Source organism: Parasteatoda tepidariorum, chromosome 9, assembly GCF_043381705.1.
Source record: "Parasteatoda tepidariorum isolate YZ-2023 chromosome 9, CAS_Ptep_4.0, whole genome shotgun sequence".
Classification (NCBI taxonomy): domain Eukaryota; kingdom Metazoa; phylum Arthropoda; class Arachnida; order Araneae; family Theridiidae; genus Parasteatoda; species Parasteatoda tepidariorum.
Window position 1 is genome coordinate 86,657,808 of NC_092212.1, and position 23,325 is coordinate 86,681,132.

At 31.4% G+C, this 23,325-nt stretch overlaps 2 protein-coding genes across 3 annotated transcripts in view; one reads left to right on the top strand and one right to left on the bottom strand.

Moving 5' to 3' along the window:
* Positions 1 to 13,882, top strand: part of LOC107451354 (cell adhesion molecule Dscam1) — a 59,105-nt gene extending 45,223 nt beyond the window's left edge. Inside the window, exons 11-15 of one of the 2 annotated variants that reach the window (XM_043053688.2) lie at positions 418 to 525; positions 3,242 to 3,436; positions 9,051 to 9,230; positions 11,124 to 11,350; positions 13,242 to 13,882. In XM_043053688.2, the coding sequence (XP_042909622.1) occupies positions 418 to 525; positions 3,242 to 3,436; positions 9,051 to 9,230; positions 11,124 to 11,350; positions 13,242 to 13,331 (800 nt within the window). In that variant the 3' untranslated portion in view covers positions 13,332 to 13,882. The remainder of the gene's footprint in view (positions 1 to 417; positions 526 to 3,241; positions 3,437 to 9,050; positions 9,231 to 11,123; positions 11,351 to 13,241) is intronic. The other variant, XM_043053689.2, reaches the window with a different exon arrangement.
* Positions 4,047 to 23,325, bottom strand: part of LOC107449578 (muscle, skeletal receptor tyrosine protein kinase-like) — a 145,178-nt gene continuing 125,899 nt past the window's right edge. The window contains exon 4 of the mRNA XM_071185568.1: positions 4,047 to 4,259. Coding sequence (XP_071041669.1) covers positions 4,174 to 4,259 — 86 coding nt within the window. The 3' untranslated portion in view covers positions 4,047 to 4,173. The remainder of the gene's footprint in view (positions 4,260 to 23,325) is intronic.

Here is a 23,325-nt window from a genome sequence, read left to right on the forward strand (position 1 = left end):
TTCTTTTAAATTAAGAATGAAGGAAAAAGAGAATTTGCAATGAAAATTTTCTTCCGTGGTTCTCTCACGGGCATTTCATTTTAATGTTGCTGCATGTTTTTTCCCAATTTAAATTCTATTTCAAAGGCTCTTAAGAATTTGCATTTTTTTTTAAAACTTGAAGAGACTACTAAAATAAAACTACATCCAAATTATGAGGAAATTTTTTTCTTTTAGAAAATAATGTGTTTATTTATAATTTGGATGTAGTTTTATTTTAGACATGTCATTATTATAGAAATGACATATCTGAAATAAAACTACATCCAAATTATAATAATTTTTTTTTAAGAGCTAGCGTGTTTAATGATGTTGCTAAAAGTAATAATAATAATGATAATAAAAAAGAAAAAGTAATAATAATAATAACTTTTTCAGATCCCCCTTCACCCCCTTTCTTGTGGGTGGATTTCCAATCTCGTTCCAGCATAGGATTGAAATGGAAACATAAAATGGAAATCTCTGAAAATGGCACATCTGATATACGTAAGTTTATTCTTTCTCTTTTCAATCATTTACATCATTTGTAAAATTATGTTCTATTTAAGTGCATTCTCATTTTTTGAAATAAAAATTATTCAAAAAAAATCCATAAACCCTATGAAAATATGACCCTAGTTATTCATATTTTAAACGTATTTTCAATATTTAACGTTTTTCCAATCGTACGTTCATGTTCACTTTCAATTTTGCTTCATTTTGGCCCGCAGTTAGTATATGTGGATATCTCAATTCTGATTGGTTGTTGAAACGTGGCATGTGTTTAGATTAGCAACTACTCTTTCCATTCTATTTTGAGTAAGCCAAGCCAGTCAAGTATCAAATCTCTTAAGTGAAACATTCTAAATTTTTCGCAAAGATTCTTTCTCACGGATTTTAATTTTTCACTATATATTTACACACATAGGCTGGGATAGCCTGGTTGGTTGGGCTCTGGGCCCATGTCCAAGTGTTCGTGGGTTCGATCCCAGGCCGGCCAAAGAAGTGTAGTAAATGGTGACTGATGCACATTATATCTGTCTAGTCGCAAAGTCCTCCATGTTCTCAAACAAATCAGTACGTCTGGGGGTACTAATCCGGGAGTTACCTTGTCTTTTAGATTGCTAAAAAATTACAAGGCTGTGGAGTTGAACATTAGTAGCCGTAAACCCAAAATTGTGTCGGATATTCAACGGCAGATATAAAATAATGTGTGTATTTACGCAAAGACAGGCACTATAAGCCATGTGGAACATAAACTAATTATGCATCAAAGACACACAAAAATATATCACCGTTACAATAAGATACTTAAACAAATAATAAGTCTAAGTTAAGTAAAAGACAAGAAAGAATTATATTTCAACTAATTCAATGGGCTCTGCATTTAATTAACATTCTAACTTAGAGAATTAAACATTTATCTCTCTATCTTATATAACATCTATCTCTACAATCTTAATTAACATTGTAGAGAAACTCGACTTTAATACTCCATTTTGCTGATAAAGATTAGCTGACGTCATAAGTTACAAGTGTGGGTACCCAATTGAAACACTTTTGAATGCCCTGTATTAGGGATTGTTGAAATATTATGTAAGTATGCTTTTGGAAATTGTCTCATCCCTTATCAGCAAATCACAAACCCCTCTTTTGTGCTTAAATAATGTTTGACCAGCCCTTCCGCTAAATATGCAGAGCAGTGTATTCTCTACCACTGTGTCGCAACAGTTTTGTGTTCCGCCAAATTCTTAAATTGCGCCAACTTTTTTAAATGATGTAGTAAAATTACGAGTAAAATTCAAATTAAAGAAAAGTATATACAGTGGAACCTGTAAAAGTGACCACCTGGGTAAAGTGAGCACCTGAGTAAGGTGACCATTTTCTGCAAGTTTTATTTAAAGAGTCCTTTTTAAAGAGTCTTCATAAAGTGACCACCCCTATATAGTAGCCATTTGACTTGGTCCCGAGGGTGGTCAATTTAGACAGGTTCCACTGTATATTATATTATATAAGAAAAGAATATATATTATATTATGTAATTACATACTTTTTATAATTTTTCCAAGCTTAAACTGCATGAACATCTTTGTTGGTGATAGTCCTGTCTCTGACAATGTTAAAATTAGAATAAGGCTGAAATTTAATGACTATTTAAATTATTAATTAACAAAATAAAGCAAGCAAAATATTAAATTATAAAAGGAAATAAAAGCTAACAATTGTATGCAAACGACAGGAAATAAAAGCTATGCAATTGTTAGAGGTATAAAAACAAATTAACAAAGAATAGCTAACAAAAAGATAGCTAGCAATTAATAATTAGTAAAAAAAACAAGTTAACTAGCAATCACATAAAAATAATAATTAATATAAAAAACTAACAATTACTAACTATGAAAAATAAGCTAGCAATTAATAACTAGCAACAGTTGATAACAATTCACACAGTGTATTATAGTTAAGTAAACAACTTTTAAACTTTTTTTTCTTTGTATGCGGTTAAATTTTGAAATTGTTAAAAGTGTGAAATCGTAAAAAAGCTTTCATTTCATACATGGTGTTAAGGTGTAAGAGTAATATAATTAAGTTGTAATAAAGATGTTAAGAGTTGTGAATTAATTCTCTCATTACAATAGAAAAGTCATAGGTAGTAGTAATAAGTAGAGTTTTAGAGGAGGAAATACATAATCAAACTCTGACTAAATTAATGTCCAAGACTATTATAGTAAGAAGAAATTTACCTTTTCAAAATTTCATGAACTGTTTTATTGAGGAGGAAACTGATGAAAGGTGGTTTCTAACAAAATGAATTGCTTCTAAGTTTCACTCGACAAATAATCTAAATTTTAATGATTTCAGTCCCGTATTTGATCTTCTGCTGATTTGATGGTTGGTAGTCTGATTTTGTTTTTTTTTTCATCTCTTAAATATTAATTTGTTTTTTTCATCTCTTAAATATAAATATTAGTTTGCAATGCCTGAAGTTCGTATTTTCTCTCTTTATTTTTTACAATGATTCTAAAAATATACTTTGTGGGTCGATTAAAAAAAACTTTTTTCATAAAAAAAATTAAAACTATTGAAACAACATAAACATTTAGCTCATAGACAATCAAAATATATCCCCTCCCCCCGAAACTAAAATTATTTATTATGTATTTGCATTTTTCTATATTTATTTTAAATGATTTGTGTGTAAAATTGTTTTTTATTATTTCAGCAGTTTATTATATCCTGTATTATAAAGACGAATATGGACCATGGAGTGAAATCACTGTGCCAAAATCTGCGGAAAAGACGTATACTTTGGGGGGTCTTCGAGAAGGGACACGCTATCAGATATACATGAAGTCTACCTCAGAGACAGGAGACAGTGATCCCAGCGACATGCTCACACTCAAAACAGAAGGAGGCGGTAAGAGTTTTTTTTTTATTTATGAGCAGAGTATATAGGTGATTCACTGGGCCCGACTTAGCCTATTTGGGGGCCCCTCAGCTTCATTACTTCAGTAATGAAGAATTGAACTTTATCGAGGTATTTAAATTTTTCACCTCATTATACATATACAACAAGAAAATTGACTAGAACCTAAAAATAGCTAATATGTAATAATAATAATAACCAATGGTAAGTCGAAATATTGTTATGTCCATTTTATTGATTTTCTGACAATTCTATGTACATCATGACAAATGCAGTTTTCTGATTGATATCCTAGCTGACATTTGGGCAGAATTTAGCTAAATGTTCGCAATTACGATTGCTCACTTAAGCCAATCAGAAGACTGTATTTTTGTAAACATATCGCATTTTGCGATATGTAAAAATACAGGCTTTTGATTGGCCAAATTTGTCCATCGTAATTGTGAAAATTTAGCTGAATTCTGCATTAGAAGGTCACGGATTTACAAAATATAGATTTTTTGTGTTCATGCGATAGATTAATGAAGAAGCTAATACAAAACTGACAGATTTTACACTATACTCATATTTTGTTTAAAAAAAGTTCATTAAAGAGGAAAACCTAAAATGAACTTTCTATTCGATTTGGGGGGCCCGGGGCAACAACCCCTTATGTCCTTGCCTTTGTTGAGTTCTGGTGGTTAAACGAAACAGTTTTTTTCTCATGTTAAAAAAAATTAGAAAATGTTTCAATAACTAGTACGCTTTGGAGATTTTTTTGACTCATACAATATTTGAGCTGGCGATTTCAGGGTTGTGACTCCACGGGGAAATCCTGCAAAATACAAGAAATTTAAAAAATCAACTAAAATAACAGGAAAAATACAGGAAATTTAAAAAATTAGCTAAAATAACAGGGAAAATACAGGGAATTTTGAAATTTTCCTTACAAACTGGGAATTTTATTTCTTATTTTTGTCTTTAAAAAAATACAGACCTCTCAAAGCACAATCTATGGGATATTTAAAGAGGATAGTTCAGCTATATTATATTATTTCATTCACAGCCAATTTTGCGTAATTCATTAGAGTGTGCACAGTGTAAGTCGAATGGTCCTCCTCCCCCAATGTATTTTTAAAATCCTTAAAGCTAACATAAAGAGTATTTTATAAGACTTATCAAGTTTAGTTAAAATTAATGCGATAAATTATGTTGTAGTTCTCCCTTCTTTCTCCCTATTCAACTCTTTTCTCACTTGTTCATTTTGGCCAATGTCAAAGTAATTTTTCAAAAATAAAGGGAAGTTAAAGAGTTTTCGCTGTGATTTTCGGAATTCAGAACCCCCTAGGAAATAGCTTAACTGATCAGATCGAATTTTAAAAACGTTTAGGCCGTATTTAAGAAAAGCACAATGTTTTACAACTATAATTGAATTTTCTCACACGTGGTGCCCAGAAGGGACGATTTGTAGGGTATATGTTGGTGTCTCAACATTCTTTTGGTTCTACAGATTTTTATCTTCTTTTTTCTTGACTTGTATTGGCAATGGTTATAACTCCTGCTCAGCTGAAAATTGTATCTGACTCAAAAGCAGTTTTTAAGTTATTTTCATCTAAAACTTTATAAATGTGTTTCGGAAATTGCTGCAACACCTTGAAATAAATTGAGATAAATCAACTGATTTTTGCTGATTTCAAATTGCTTATGTAATGAAAGCTAGTTACATAAATGATAATATATCATAACACTTATGTATACATTTCAATAGTTTTTGCTGATTTGAAAGATTATTGGTTTTATTCTTCTATGCTTCTTTTTTTTACAAAATTTTTTTTTCACCTATCGTCCTTAGAAGTTTAAATGCACCTCTCAGTGAAAGATTTATAACAAACATTTTTGTTTCTGGGAATTTAAATATTGATTGAGTGATAACAAAATATGTTACGAAATTTTTTTGCCTCACACTATCTTAAACAATGTTTGAAACTGTTTTGACAGTCTAGGGTTCAGAAAAAATGAAATGTATTTTTGGAAACAGAACAAACTAATTTCCTGTCATATATTCCATTGTATTATTCATTCATTAAATTAAGGTTTAACAAAACAAATTTTTTAATATTTTACAACAAATTTTAAAATGAACTGTGTCTACTAAGAAGTAGGTGCTTTAAAATTGAATAAAAAATATTTAGCTTATTAAAGAATGTTTAAAAAGTCTTATTTTTCAAATCAAATTGCTAAGAGATATTAATAAAGCTATATTTTATTTTAATATTATATAACTGTCGTTGAAGAGGCGACCCAATTTCGATTTTAATACTACTGTTCAACTCCACAGCCTTGTACTTTTAAACCCAATCCAGAAGACAAGGGAACTCCTGTATCAAATATTGGGAGAAATGTTGCCTTTATGGACTAACCCACATTTGTGTGACTCGCAGAGGAAAACCTCCCGCAGTTAGCCTGACGGCAAGTGCACTCTAACCCATGATCTGTCTGCCACTGAGGATATTTTGCGTCAACACTGTGGTCGGTTTGAACTGGGTGCAGAATTCGTATCTATCCCCCATCGCTGGGATTTGAACCTGGTTCAACTCATTAGAAGGCTAGCGCTCTATCCCCTGAACCAAACATTTCCAAAAATTCAAGGACATTTAATTCCTTCAACTCCCAGTCTTGGCAGCTTTAAATCATTTTAGAATTTCACCTTTAGTTGACAGAAAAGTCTGGTTCAGGACCTCCAAACGTTGTAAACCTCAAATTTGCTCTGAATGTCAACATTTCCTGATTAGATTGCGTTTGTTTTTCCACTGCATTCAAAAGTATAATCATTCTCATAAATTAGGTGTGAAAATTTCCTCCCTTTATAAAATATATATGATTTTATGAAATTAAACACATATTATGTAGCTGCAACTTTTGTGCTTTACTCTACTTCTGATCCTTTTACTTATTCAGGGTGGCCACCCACCTTGAAAACCTGGAATTATCAGGGATTTTTTTTTATACTGGAAAAAACCTGGAAAAATCAGGGAATTTTAAAGAAAAGCTGGAATTTTTTTTAATTTCACTAATTTAAATTATTTACTAATTTTCTTGATTTAAATTATTTCATCCATTATACCCACTTTCTTTTGACGGAAATGTATCTTCAAGCAGTTGAAATATCATCAACTTTGCAATACTTTGCTTGCATCAAAATTTGCTCCATTACAGCTCTGTTGAACTAGAATGCCACATAAAATTCTCCCACTGTTGCTAAACGAATGTGGAAACCTTTGACCGCTGTGGACTTTGCAATTTAGGAAAGATTGTGGTGGAGGTGGAAGAAGGGATTAGGATATTAACTTCTGTTTTTAAATTCTGTCCTTGGGCTGAATCCATTTATGGCTTCAATTTGTTCCAATGCTTTCATGGCTATTTTTTTCCATTTTGACAAAATGTTTTTGTATTTTTAACTTTATGAAATTCTCCAAAAATTAGTTGCTTATAATTTTATAATAATAGATTTTATATTGCACTCTTTTTCTGAAAGCTTTTGTATTCCCATTAAAAGAAATCTGAATTATTTTTTCTCAGTAAACCAACCAATCACACATTTTTTTTACAATCGCTAACAGCAATGTTTGTCGACAAATTGTTGCAATTGTTGCATTAATGCTAATTTTTTCTATTTCATTTTAACCTTTTATAACATATTTTAATTTCAAAAAAGGTTTTTTTTTAAGAACTAACTATATACAATATTTAATTTTACTCTTTTGTTGGTCAATATATGATTTTTGATTCAAAATTTTGTACCAAAACAATAAAAAAATGAATAAAAAATCTTGCCAAATTGTCAAAATAAATTATTTTTTTCAAGATATGTTAAAAAAAATAACATTTTGAATAAAATATTTTATAATATAGACACTTTTCTTGTACCCACATCCTACACTTTATTAGAATAAAGAAACTAAAACCTGGAAATTTGAAATCTGATTTGAGTGGCCATCCTGTTATTTATTTTTAGACAGGATTGTCACTCCTTGCGGAGAACATGGAAAATTTGGCAAATACAGGGAATTTAAAAGTCTCCTAAAATAACTAGGAAAATACAGAGAATTTTATTTCTTATTTCAGTCTTTTAAAAATTGGTGACCACTCCAAGTACAATCTATGGGATATTTTAGCAATCCCCGTGGCAGAAACACGGCGACACAGCGACATTGTCGCAGAAAGGGACTGAGTTCTTGCAGAAAGATTTTCTTATTTGGGAAACAAAATTTTTGGGTTTGGCAAAAACAAAAGTTCTCAAAAAAGATTCTGCAGAAACAGAAACTGTTTTACAAAAAAATAATTTCGACAGAAACAGAAAATTTCTGCAGAAGCAATAATGGTTCTGCAAAATTATTTTCTTACAGAATTGTTTTTCTAGCGTACCGTGGAAGGGGAAAGCACTCGTAATCCTCCGTTAATCTCCCTAGTCCGTGTCCAACACAAACAGTAACTGGATATAAAAGGGGAGAAATTTTTTTCCCCTTTATTAAGCTATTTTTGGGACATTTGCCAACTTCGGCCTTTATCGCTAGCGCAGTAATTTGCTTTTTGTGTTTTCTTGCGAGAATAGAGCATTTTATATTTTTTGCTCTTATGTGGAAAATTTCATGCCTAAAAAGATTTTTTCTTTTTTAAAAAAATAATGTCTAGCGAAAAGGTTATTTGTTGCTCTTGTGTTGCAACAATAATTATAAAAAAAAAAATTTGAACTTATTTTTCAAGGCCCATTACGAAGAAGAAATAAGATGGAAAATGACAATATCTAGCGATGTCAGAGATTTTTTTTTTCTGCAAAGCGACAGGAAAAGAGGAAAGAAGCTTTCCACGCTACTAATATTGAAAAAAAACCGTTCTAGATTCAAACCAAATATTCTTACTAGTAGCGATGTTGATAGCAAGGATGAAACGGATGATAAAAATCTTTTGAATTAAGCCGTCGATATAAAAAAAAAAACACTTGCAGTATAACGATAAATGAAATAAAGCCTAAGATATCTCACTATCTACGATTTTTTGGCATGCGAATGAAAACCAGATTGGTGGAAAATATTTACTGGCGAAACACTTTCAAATAGGTTTCCATACGCATGTGAAAAAAATCGCATCCAATGAGTATGGCTCTAATACCGATGTTTCAGCACTGATGAAGACGATTTCGTTTCGAGNTATATATTTACGGCTGGCAATGAACTTTCGTTCTTTACCTCAGAAGTGTTGCTCATTTAATGCTACTCAGTGGGCACCTGTGAACCTAAGTCACAGAGACCCATTTATAGGGTGGGCCACATTCACACATTATACAATCGAGAACAACACACAGAGAGAAACATTCATACCCTGAGCAGGATTCGAACCCTCAACCATTGGCTTCACAGTCAGGAACGCTGACCACTCGGCCACCTGATAGCCCAATATAGCTCACCCAGGAGCACAGTGATTGTGTGTTTTCTCTTAATATATTGTTTATGGGAATTTTTTTTACAGATTTGAGTGGCAACCCTGAGATAATAATAAATTAAAAATAACAATTGTGTAACTTCATTCCACTTCACAATGATCTATTTATTCTTTTCCATGCTTATAGCTCTGTCTGACATGTCTTCCCATCCAGTGGTGGAGAGAGGCGGGGAAGAAATTCCCATTTACCTCCACTCCTCTGTCCTGATTCCTTTGGCCTCCTCTGTTGGCCTCATCTTCCTGGTGCTCATTGGGGCTTGCATCTACGTCAAAAGGGTGGAGAAGCGCTACAAAGCAGCTGTGCCAGGTATTTATTTCCCTATTTCATATGGTCCCGCAGTGGACTGATCGTTAAGACACGGTTCCCAGCAGGTCACCGAAGTCAAGCGTCAGTGTGCGGGTGGGTGACCACTTGGATCAGTCTGCATAGGGATCGAGGGTGTGCTGTATGGGTCCTCGTTAAACTGTTCTACCGTAAAGTGCTTGACTTTGCGTGCTACCGAAGCGGGGGTGCCATCCCCTCTGCAGATTGTGATGGCATGTCTTCGGATCATCCTCGGGGATGTTTCCCAGACCGTCGTCAACAGCCCATTGTGCAGCTCTAGTGTGGTGTAAATGAACTACAACTACAATCCTGTTTCATATGAAACTCACATTCAAGGCATATCAAGGTTTTAGGGTTGGGTGGAAAAAAAGGACAATTGAGGATTTCCATCTGGATAAATAAGTTTTTTTCTCCCTTAGCTACTGAGAGTTATGAAATTTAGTTGTTTGCAGCTATTCTGCAATATAACTCCTTTTGAAAATAATAAGTAAACAAAAATTATTTAATAGAAGCAAGAAATTTAAAAAAAATCTCATATTTCCAACAAGCTACTTTGAAAATTCTCTCCTTATAAAAAAGCAAAAGAACATATCTTTTAAAAGGTGTGTAGCATTTTTAAAAAGTGTTTAAAGAGGCTTATTTTTGATTTACAATTTATAAAAGCCCTTAAATGTGCTTTTTTTTTATCCGGGGTATGTAAAAATCGCTTAATTTTCTTTCTTTTTTTAAGAGATTTTTTCTTTTCAGTGTCGATTGTTGTCATAAATTTCAAAAAGCTGGATTTTCAGAATTTTTTCTGCAATATTTATTTGAAAATTATCATGACTATGTAAAGTTTTTGAAAATGTTTTTGCATTTTGTTGATTTAATGTTTATAAATTAAGAACTTTAAACGATAGAAAAAAATAATTTTTATTACTGCGCATATCCTATTTATGAATTTTTTTTTTGGAAAGTGCTCAAAAATATTTTTTTAAGTGCTTAAAAGGTGCTTATTTTTTGTTGAAAAATCTGGCTATGCACCCTGTTTAACTCTGGAGGAAGTTGGGCATGGTGTTTTTTTAACAGGATGTACCACAGGACACAGACATGGTATCCTTCATCTATCACATATAGATATATGCCACCTGGGAGTTTGACCCAGCCCCCATCATTTAAATCCTTATAAAATGAATGTATTTTCAATTTAAAAAAGACTTTTACTTATTCACTAACTTGATTTATATAAGTTTCAAACTCTCTTTAACGAGCTAAATATTTTGTGTTGCATTTGTAAAAAAAGAAAAATTGTTAACCTAGTAAATATGCTACATGGTTCGTAGCTTTTTTAAAAAATGCTCAAGGTGCTTATTTTCGTTTTTTGAAAGCCTTTAAATTAGAAAAAGTACTTTATTTTCTCTTTTTGAAAATGTTTTTCCTTACCATGTCGATTTTTGTCATGTATTATGCAAAAAGCGTGGTTTCCACATTGTTCTATTCAATGTTTTCACAATTTATTCAACCACAATAAATTTTGGTGTTCCATCAGCCCATAGCACATGAAGGCGCCAATCATTTTACATGTTTGATGAAATACTTTCGAGTCCTTAAATGCAAATTATGTGTTTATTTAAAACTAATCACATAACATATTATGCTTTACATTTTACAAAGAATCATTTGAGTAACTTTATTAGTTATTTATTAGGCTGAAAAGTGCTTGCAAAAGCTGTTGTACCATTTCTATTTTTTTTTTTTTTTTTACCCTTTAGTTATAATCAAACAATATTTTTGCAGTGTTATACTACATCTTATTCTCATTTTTATTTTATGTAGAATATATGTGAAAAAAAAAACTCTTTCTTGCAAACCCTGATAATTTTTACATTTGTGCAGATGCTCGTAGCTATTCCTACAGTGGCAGTTCTACTTTGCCTCATTCTCAGCAGCAGAGATTCAAGGATGTTGGACCCCCTCTCCTACGAATTCCCCTTCCTCCCCATCCACCACCTGAAGGTTATCCACTTCCTTATGCCACTATGCCTATTAGGAACGGTTCTACCACAACAGAAAGGAGGCGACCTTCTGAACGAGCCATCGTTGTCGGCCGTATGCTTCATCATGTGAGTTGTTTTATTTTGACTTATCTTTTGTTGTTGGTATTTATTAACACTCCATGACGTTTAAACACTTGAATATAAATCCAGGGGAGTGATTCCACTAGAATTTCTGGATCCCTTTCTACTAGCTGAGGGTTCCTATTTAAAATAGGACTATTCTATCTCTTTATCCATCATCCATATTTGGCATAATTATTTTATCAATTGATAGACAAAACATAGAACTCCTAACGAAGGAGACGTTTAAATGATTCAATTAGGACTGATCTAACACCTGCATCTGTAATATGATACTTAAATTTATTCTAATTTTCTATTTCACCTATACCTATTAATGAAGGGAAAAAAAAGAAAATTTTTGTATATCTATTTCAAGTTTGGTTATAACTTTGGTTAGCACTAAAAAAAAAGTTGAAACAAAATAGAACATATTACGTAAAAAATATATCACATAAAAAACGGAAAATAAATGTGAAGAAAAAACGGAACAAAACAAAAACTGTAAAGCAAGTTGTGAATGCGCAGGAAACTTTAAAGAATGACTCAAAATATTATCGTAATATGATTGCTAGATTACAAAATATGAAAACAGATGCTCAAATGGAGCTAAAAGCGTAAATTGAGGGATTTTGTTTTTTGGCACGTTCTTTCTGCAGTACTTACATACCTGCCAAGTCTCCTGTTGTTTAATGAAGACTTCTGTACTTAATGATTATCTCCTGTTCACCCTTATATTCTCAAATTTCTCTGTATTTGTTGAAGAAATTCAAAAATAAAAAAACAATTGGTAATAAAATATCTGTTGATGGCAAAAATACTTCTCTTATTCCTCTACAGATAGTACTATTGCCAGTACTCCAGTATGTTGAGTTTTAATGGTTAAGTAATTATAAATAATGGTTTTAAAATTCTTCTTTAGATTAAGATTTATATACATATTTTTTACTTCGCTAAATGTAAGTGCTTATATTTCGAATTTCTCTTTTTAACTTGCATGATTGTTTCTCCAACGTTGGCAGGTATGTACTTATATATTTGCCCACTCTTAAAAATTTAACAATATCAATACAAACTACAGGTTATCTGCACACCTGGAAAATCATGAATTTTGGTATTGAACAAAATTTGTTATGAAATGTCATGATTTTAGCAATTTTTTTTTTTTTTTAAAAATCATGGATTTAGGTCGCCGAAAAGTCTACTTTTTAAGATTGATTCCCCCCCCCATTTCATAGTGTTCCGAATATCTTAATTTGTAACAAAGTCCCCACCCACAGTCATATTTTATTAAAATCTGAAATGTTTTAATCATGTTCTTTAAAAGTATGGTGTTTTTCAAAAAATGAAAGAAAAAACATAATTTCAAGAGCGAATTATCTTTTAAACTTCTGTGATTTCAGAGTTTTCGTTATTTTTTTTATTTTTTATTTCATCAATTTAAAATTCTACCTGAAACAAGCCAGTCATTGGCGAATTGTTTTTATTCCGTAATGAAATCAGAAAAATCAGTATTTCTTTCCTTTCCTATAAACAAGAAAAGTATCTTAAGAATATAATTCTGCAGATAAAAAGAAAAGAAAAATTTGCTTTTGTATTCTTTTCAGCTATTGTATTGCTTCAACTCTTTCTTTACTCTGTTTTTTAAATTTAAAATAAATATGAAGATGTAGTTTTGATTATACCTATCATTTCAATTGATGTTATTTTAATGCTTTTTTTAATTTATTGTTGTATTTTTGTCGGAGAAAATAGTAACTTCGTTAAGTCATGAAAAACTTTTGGAATTAGTCATGAATTTGAAAATCTAAAATGTAGTAGATACCCTGTTTTCATTAGTGGCATATTATACATTGAATTGAAAATATTCTCATTTGAGGTGGGTTTTTTTTTACAGGCTACCATGGATCGTAAGCGAATGGCCACAGCAGGTGGTCTCACCATTCAGGAAACTGCAGAAGTCCACCACTACGACATGGCAGCTTGATTTGATTTCCTCCTCCTTCATTACGACATGACTAGAAGCAGCTTTATTAAACTAAACAACTGCAATTAGTCCAAAAATTCATTTCCTAATGTCGTAGTGTATTCACGAGTTTAGATGTCGTGTGTCATCTATAAGTACAAAAACATAGATTTCCAAAAATATTCTTGTACTACTACACTACTAATGGAAGAAAATGGAATGATTGTGTCTTCTCCAAGAATCTGGATCTTCTTTTCAAAATTTAAACCAAAGTATTAATTCAAATGAAGGCTTTTAAAAAACTAGCATAAATGAAACCTCAAATGTCAGCAAATATATATTCATAGATATTAAAAACTTAATACAGCTTATATTCCTTATCGATGATCATGTACATAAATCAACACAAATAGTATTTTGATATGGAACAGTAGAAAAAAAAATTATTTAAATGTTCAATTAAAACTTTAGCAATTGCTAATGAAAACATTGTCTTTATTTACAAAAATGTTGTCTCCTAACATATCTCATACTATTGCAGCTCTTCAATTAAACATGTCTCAGCTCATGAAGTACTCGCATTCAGTTCTTTTTTTTTTCAGAGCTCATATTGCTTATAGTTTATTACGACTCCCTTTTTTCAAGTTTATTATAGTCACTATTTCTTGTTCATTTATATTATAGTCATTGTTACTCATTTTTAAGCCATAAATTCCTAGTCAAATGCAACATAAAGAAAAATCTTCTTTGTCCAGAAAATTATCTAGGTTAATTATTATCTATCATAATTCAGTGTCACATCACACTACTAAATATTGTTATTATTTTTCAATGACATCATAATTGCTCAATTTTCTTTATTATTATTTTAAGTTATGATTAACTAATTAAATATATCATAATAAAAATTTTCTTTGTCTCAAAAATCCTTAATTGAAAACATGTTGTTGTCGGCCATTAAAGCAAATGAGGTGCGATTGTTTTAGTTTTCCAGTGGCGCTATCTATGACCCGTTTATAGAGCGGACCCATCCTTTCATCCACAGATCGTAATTTTGAACTAAAACAGAACGATCAATCTCTAATTCAGTACCCCCAGAGGTATAATGTGTTATGGGAACTGGGAGGATTTTGTAATCCAACAGATTTAACGTGCACCAGTCACCATTTATTATGAGGGGAGTTTTTGGCCGGCTGGATTAAAACTCCCATTATCACGAACGCAAGCCCAGCACCCTACCTACCAGGATATCCCGGCCTGTTGAAAACATGTAAATTATTTGAATATCTGATTTTCAGAAACAGTGAAGAAATTTTAAAAAATAATGATGAAAGAATGATTCTGAATTTTTACCTATTTTGTTAGATAAAAATGTATAGATAATTGAAATTATTTGTATGAAAAATTCTGTTTGAAAGCAGATATAAATTTTATGAACTTCATAAATATTTTCATGTGTGGTGCCTTCTTTCCATTCAAGTTGTGTGTCATGTGATACTTCATAATGCTGCAAACATATTTAATAACAAAAATAGTAGTTTCTAAAGAATTTCAAACCAATGGAATGTTATGCTTCAACTTTAGGTGCTGAATAATTTGTGAGTTTTGTGATAACGATTTTGGACTGAAAACAATGAACATTTAATAAATGAATGACTTCACTACTTACGCACAGAACTATTATAGGGACATGAATTACTTTTCCTTATTTATGGGGGGGGGAGACCCGCAATAGGCATTTCTTTTCCTTTTTGCAGATAACAATGTTCTATAAAAACTGGATTGCAATTATATATGTTCTATTTATGATTTAGCACAAAAAACTGTATATATAAATATTTTTAATTATTACCGTATATCCCGGTATGTCAAAATTTTACAAACTATCTGGGGGTCTACTTATAAATCGGTAATATTGTTGGACATCCGTCGATTGTGAAATATCGATGCATTATAAATAATGAGATAGATTAACGTGAAACCGCTTAATGTGAAATATTGCTTTTGATGAAAGGCATGTTTGATCTCTTGGGTCAGCAGTCAATTATTGTTGTATTTTACAGTGTTTAACATGAAATTTTTAAGCTGATTATTGCTTAAGATAAAAGGAAACTAGACACAGCACAGTAATAAATAATTAGGTTTGGTAGTATAGTATGTTGTAATATAATACCTGACCGAGTTATTTTTTTAAAATTTCATATCCGCTGTTGAACAGCTGACCCTGTTTTGGGTTTACGACTACTAATGTTCAACTCTGAGACTTTGTCAGTTTGGACCCATCCAAAAGACAAGGAAACTCCTGGATCAGTACCCCCAGAGGTATGATTTGCTATGGTAACATGGGGAACTTAGTGACTCGACAGATTTAAAGTGCATCAGTCACCATTTACTACTTCGGCTGGCGGAGATTGAACCCGCAACCTCTTGGACCTGGGGCTACCAACTAGGTTATCCCAGGCCCCAGACGAAGTTATTGTAATGAATGGTGATTTAAATCCCAATCATTCATTTTGAGGAATGCTATTTCCATTTTTTTGCTTTGTTAGGAGAGCAGATGGGCAAATAAATAAAATAGTTTGATTAAAGTGGTTAAAACTTTAAAGCTTATTTTAATTTGTTTGATTCATAATATTATTGTTTGCTTACATTAATGTAATACATGATTGTGTTCATGATGTATTGGATAAAACGAAATCTGGTTCCCATGAAATAATCTTGATAGTCCCCCTGTTTTTGCGTTAACGAGGTTCGACTATATTATACGCTCGACGTACAAGAATTTTACTATCTTGCAGTCAAAAATAGGGTTTCGGCTCAAATACCAGGATATACTGTATATTTAGTTTTTATTAATTATTAGTTCTTCCTTTTTATCATTTGAATAACTGATTAGTCAGTAGTGTGTACATTTGTTGGAAGAATTATTTTAATTCATTAATAATTTTGCTTGATATTATACATTTGCCTTATGTCATATTAAATCCTCACTTTTGACATAGTCAACAATTTAAATGAAGAAATAAACAGACTTTAAACGTGTGAGGGACTTTTTAAAATTTTAGATAACTGATTAAAAAGAGACACGGTTAATATGTTGGCGTAGCACCATCGAAGAGAAATTATTAATGTCAGCAAAAGGAAAGTAGCATTATCTTTTTGTTCTTATAAAAGAAAAACATAAATTAATGCAGAATAAACTACATAACATTTATACAAACTAGACTTTTTATTTTAAATATAGCTTAAAACATGCTATACTAAGAAATAAACTTCTTGAAATAAAGCTTATTTTCAAGAAAAAAAATATGCTGATATTGTAAAGTTATAAAAAAAATAATAATAAATAAGTAAAAAAGGTGAATAGACCTTCATTTAAAAGTCTACAATTTTAACATAAGTTGTAATACAATTTGCTGTTATTCGTTTTAATTTTCTTATTTGTTTGTTAATTATATTGACCTCATAAAACCAGGAATATTAAAATCTTTTTTTTTATTTTGTCTTAGAAAACTGCAATGCGTTTGCTTTTTTTTTATTTTTTTTTTGAGGTACCGCCTCAGTATTCCTTTCTGATTATCTTAATTCCTCCATTGTTCTTTTTGAACTTTACAATAATTTTACACAGTTTGGAAACTTTTTTTTTGTTCTCTTACTTGATTATTAATATGTCACCTTTCAAGTGAAGTTTTTCCTAATTTATTTAAATAAAAAAAAACATTGATGTGGTAGAACACCTGTCATTCTTCAAAATAATTTATGTGTACTGTAGTTCCACTGAGAAATTATTGAGAATTAACTTCAAATTTTCGATGGGTGTTATTTTGCAAATTGTGTTTAAATGTCATAACAAATTGTTTATTCAGTTTAAATAGTCTTTTTTGTAATGGCAATCCAGTTATTATAGATATTAAGTATAGTAGATATCTTCTAACAGTGCCAGATGTTGTTTCCCTCCGATCTTTCTATTGCAAGTTTGTTATGAAATTGTTGCACAACTGGCTGATGTCTTTCTTTTTTTTCTTTTTTCATTTTTTTTTAAAAAAGAAACTCTTTCTTCAATTTCCAGCTGGTCTGCAAATTGAACTGAAGTGTGCAATAAAAAAAAAAGTTTTTTTTAAGAAAAAAAAGTGCTGCTCGATGGATCGCATGAATGTCTGAAGAGACTTTTTGTTTTATGAAAGAAGTTATGTTTGCTATAAATGTATGAATGTGTTTTGTTTTAGTAAACAAATAATAAATGTTGTCTATATATATATATTGATGTCAGTATTCTATTTTGAATTTGATATTAAGCACACGATGTATGAAAGTCTTTGATGACTGTTAGGAAACTTCTTTTCTTTACAAATTCAATAAAATTATTTCTTTTTTTTACTTTGCCTTCTTTTTCTGACACTTTGCAAATTCATTGTAACAAGTGGCGTAGTTTTATTGTGGATGGGCTTATGCCTTCTAACATATATATTTATATACCTGCCATATATATACCAGTCGCTAAAATAGATTTTACAAAGAGGTAGTAACTGAACAAGTAAAGTTGGAAAGATTTTTTAATTGTTAATTTGTTGTAGTAGATTGAAAAAAAAAAATTTTTTTGAAACTTCAAAATTGAAGATTTAATGCGTCAAACTGCTGACATGCGCATGACGCGCTGCTAATGCGCAAACTGCTGATAACTAATGTTGCTCACGGTGCGCTTCAACCAAAGTTAAATAAAATGCTCTTACACCTAGAAAAATAGAAAAGATTCTGAATTTATAATGTTATCAGATAATCAAAATCTGTGGAGAGATTTTTAAAAAAATCCACTTTGAACATTTTTGCGCACAAAGTAATATTTTGGAAAATCTGGCTTTGTTTTATATCAATAGAAAGGAAAAAAATGATATAATAATGATTTTTCAGTTGTAATTCTATTAAACTTTTATTATTTAAGCATTTTACTGCTGATAAAATATGAAAATGTAACATAATTTAATTATAATTACATCAATTTAAACATGTCAAGCATTATATCTACAAACAGATGTTTAGAATAATCCAGGTGATTTGCCTTATTAATTTCCCAGGAAGACTTTAAGAAATCAAAATATACGGACTCCATCGCCTGCTCCCCAAAAAATGCTAATCCTTCACCATTTTTGTCACAGAACTGTTCAATGTGAAAAAAAACTGCATGAACCTTTGGTGAAGCGCTGAAGTCCATGTAGCTCTTTTTGAAAGCTTCTATACATGCTTTGTAATTTTGGTCAAGATTATTTCCGAAGCATACAGAAACCACTTTTTTGAAGTCGTCAAATACTTTAACGTATTTCAGTATTGCTTGATTTTTAAACTGGTGCAGAAGTTCTTTATCCAAAAGTGTTTTGCATGCATTTCCTTTAAACCCAGAACATCCTCGTCTGATTTCACGCTGAACGTGACAAGGCTTTTGTCCATGTCAGCGATTCATTTTCACACTCTTTCAACATATGCGTGAAAACAGTGTTAACAACACCAAGCATAAGGTGGAATAATGTCTAGGAATGTTTTGTCTCCAACAGTTGCAATTAGCGATGGATGAATGCAATTGAAATAATCTTTCGATTTGTTTTTTGAACCTTTTCCTTCAGTCAGCCAACTTGTATAATACGATGAAACATTTTCGGGGGATCTCAATTCGCCACAGCTGCTTAGCTCATCTTTCTTGGCATAACAATAAGTGCATGGGCATGCGCTGCTGTGCGACATTATACCTGCTAAGATATTCACTAACTTCAAATCGGTTGCAATTGTGCCGCGGAAAGGACATCGTCGAAATGTGTTGATCTACATTCTTATAATTTTCTTGTGCACTCGGAACGGCTGCTAGAATGAATATTCGTTTTACTCCAGAATCCTTAAATTTCCTTTCAGCTATCCTCTCATCATACTTAGCACCCTTACCGCTGCACTCGAAGTCCAATTCATTTGTTTGTACAGAAAGACATTTTTAAAAATCCACCTCCTCCATCAATACCCATTTTTAAGTGAACATCTAGTACATCTCGTTTATTTTTCACATACTGAACAAAAGCAGGAACATCTTTGCAGTTAACTCCAAGCACAGGAGCATCCGAGACTTCATCGCCTTTTATACGAACGAAAGGAAATTCCTTAAAATCAAAATAATCGTCGACAGAATGAGCTGTGATATTAAGTTTTGTTTTTTAATCTTGGTTCAATTGCTTTTCTACTTCATGTACACACACGAATGGAAGCTGCCATTTTTAAAGTCACAGTGCTTGTGCTAATTTCATAGTGCTTGTGTCGCTAAAATCGATTTAAGTTTTTATTATTTTTGTTTTTTTAATAGTGGTTCATCGACTATAATTAACAATTAAAAAACTTCCAATTATTATAAAATTTATTATAAACGGTTATTATGAGTATTTAATACAAATATGTTTTATTTTTTCGATTTATAAGTATAAAATGATGCTAACATTTTTGAACCTACTTCGTGAGCAAAAATGTTCAAAGTGGATTTTTTTTTTAAATCTCTCCACAGATTATTTTTATTATCTAAGAACATTGTAAATTCAGAATCTCTCCTAATTTTCTAGGTGTAAGAGCATTTTATTTAATTTTAGTTAAGGCGCACCGTGTGCTATTACTAAGAAGGATTTTTTCTATCAACGGCCGTACAAGTTTGCAGCTATATGTATTCTAAACGTTTAAATTATGAGAAAAATGAATAATTAAAATTTTTTATGTTTACATCTTACTGACCGAATAGCTCTTTAGTCAAGTAATGAATAATTTTGGAGAGGTATTTTCCCCAAAACTACGCCACTGATTGTAACAGAAATGGAAAAATAATCTTAAGCATTGAAAATCAATTTTTTAATAAAACAGATTCACGTACGAAAATTTAAAGTTGTACTAATAATATAAAAGGGTTACCACACAAATCTGAAAGAAAAAAAAACATTCCCCGGATTCCCTTTTACATATTTTACACAGTACATTAAGAGGAAGCACTTCAATTACTGTTCTTTTGTGTGAGCTATATTGGGCTAACTATATTTATTAGTTTTAATTGCTGGAAAAACAGCTGAATGTACTTAAATAAAGCTATAGTAAATGAAATAGTTTAGTATAACTGAATATCATACTTAAATGTCTCATAGATTAGGCTTTGAGTGGTCACCATTTTTTAAAAGACTAAAATAAGAACCAAATTCCCTGTATTTTCCCAATTCCTAAAGAAAGAATCAAAATACCCTGTATTTTTCCTGTTATTGTAGATGATTTTTAAATTCTCTGTATTTTCCAGGGCTGTCAACCCTCTGTATTAACAGGGGAAAAAAGCATTTTTACTGTTATAAGAAAATGAAGCATTACTGTTTTAACTTTCAATGGAAAAGTAACTTCTACGAAAAGCGGTAAAAGAAGAACTTAACTGAATAATCTTCATAAGTTTTCTGTGAGCCTACAATATCAGGGAGAGACTATTATTGTGAAAATTGGGTTTAATTTAACATGTATGCAGCAAAATTAATTCATTTAGAATAGATAGAAATTTTTCACAAAGAAGTATTAAAAAAATTTTAGTTTTAAATTTATCTATTTTTTTATTTTCTTCTTTATACATAAATGGAGTATTTGAAATTAATAAATTGAATAAGTCCCTATTCAGGGGTGGTATTCTGAGCTCGAGTCGACCGTCGATTTGAGTTTTTGGAAGCAGCACCAGGGGGCGCTTTACCTGATATTCTACTTTCCCCGCCCATTGCTCGATTTTTGGTATTCCTAGCAAGTTTTAGTGGATCTTGAGCTCTCTTTTCGGTCGAAGCGAAAATCACTGGTATTTTCAGTAGAGTAATGGCGAGCGCATGATTAGTAATTATTTTACACGGCTAAGTCCTCGGAAGAGACCGATGTATAGAAACAGAAAATATGCTTTTAGTCTTCATGATGATGTATTTTATGATTTTTTTCGATTAACGGAAAATCTTGTTCAGTATTTTTGCGTGGAACTAACAGAGGACTTGGGGAAAAAAAGCAAGGCGAGGAAACGTGATTTCAGTAGAAACATACGTTAAACTTAATTTATTTTCAATATCATGAGCATATGTCCCGCAGTGGACTGATCGTTAAGACACGGTTCCCAGCAGATCACCGAAGTCAAGCATCACTGGCTACGGTCAGTGTGCGGGTGGGTGACCACTTGGATCAGTCTGCGTAGGGACCGAGGGTGTGCGGTATTGGTCCTCGTTAAACTGTGCTACCGTAAAGTGCTCGACTTCGCGCGCAGGTCGTCGGGCTACCGAAGGGGGGTGCCATCCCCTCCGCAGAGGATCAAAATTGTGATAGCATGTCTTCGGATCATCCTCCGGGATGTTTCCCAGACCGTCGCCAGTAGCCCATTCTGCAGCTCTAGTCAAATTTTAGATTCAAATCAAATATACAGTGGTTCTAATATTGCCATAAAAACTGAAAATGGGATATAAACAAATACTTAAGTGAATAATAAAGTATTTTATAACAATGAAACTATATATAATTCACTATACTTAAAATCTTTGAAAAATCTATTTTAACATAAAACTAATATTGCTGAACATGGTAATTGCAATATGAAGTACGTAAATTGCTGGACAAATTAATAACTAAATATTTCGAATCTCTCAAAGTGAATTTTTTCTTATAGCTAAAATTTTATAAAAGTTTTGTTAAAGAGAGTTCAAATTTTTTTTCATGTAACAAGGAGGTCCATATAATGAACTGTTATGTTTATCTTTTCATCATTTGATTGGTATTTATCAAATTTCACTCGTATAAGAATAATGAAGCATAAAACAAAAAGCTTAGTTGAAAATAGAATTTAAATTGCAAATTATACTTTCTTTTATTATCAACACAAATAAAGTGATATAAATATTATCTTCTTAAATAAAAAAAAAGCCTGCACTCACCTCTATTAAATCATAATTAAGAAAATTCGTAATTTTCAAAAGGCAAAGTGAAAACCATCTGTTTAGCAATATAAAGTGGTTAGAAGTTAGTAGCAAGAATGCTGTTTACATTTGAAAATTCTGATATTTTAATTTTTTTTCCTGGATCTTTTTTCTACTATCCACATAATATTAAATGCAATTAAAAGTTTATTTCTTTTTAAAAAAAAATAGCATACATGTGATATGCCAATACAATGTACTCCTGTAATACAATTCTGAAAAACAAAGTTTGGTTTCTTAATCGCTATTAGAATAAACAAACCAAAGATCTGATTGCAACTCAATAAACTAATAATAATAGTGCATATTAGATTTTTAATTATCAGACTTGTAAATAAAATTTATCTAATAGGTCAATGTTTAACATTATCAACAAAAAAAACTTATCATTTCGGAGATGTATATAAAATTTATTTAATCTTATACTATAATACGAGGAATGGTTGCCAAGTCGAAAATCGCCCCAGAATTATTAAACTCCGGTAAACTTGGGGGTCTGGGGTTTTTGGCCACGAGGAATCGATTGGCGCCGGTTTTGAAGCGCTACGGTCGAGCAGTTCGGAGTTACAGATAGGATATTTTCAAACTTTATTAGTTCGCCATAATGGCTATAGATACTTTTCTCCACTCTTATAAATGTATGCTAATGCGAACCTTACAATTGAAATATTAATTTTCGACAACTTAAACCAATATATACGAAGGAATTAATAATTTAATTGTAAGGTTCGCATTAGCATACATTTATCAAAGTGGAGAAAAGTTTAACTTTAGTGTTAAAATCGCCGTCAACAAAGTCCGAAATTTCAACATTCGTCAGATTTCAAGCTACATTTTCAACATGCAGAACGCACCTCTACATGAAATTCTTCAAGGCGCCGGAATTTTGGAGCAACAAGCGATCAACTCAATTCTACCCGCAAATGGACAACTAGAAGATACCGTCATTGTCAGAATGCTTCTCCATTACGCCGAACAAGCTTACCCGACCGTCAAAGTTGGTGTACTTCACCCTGAATTTGTCGCACGCT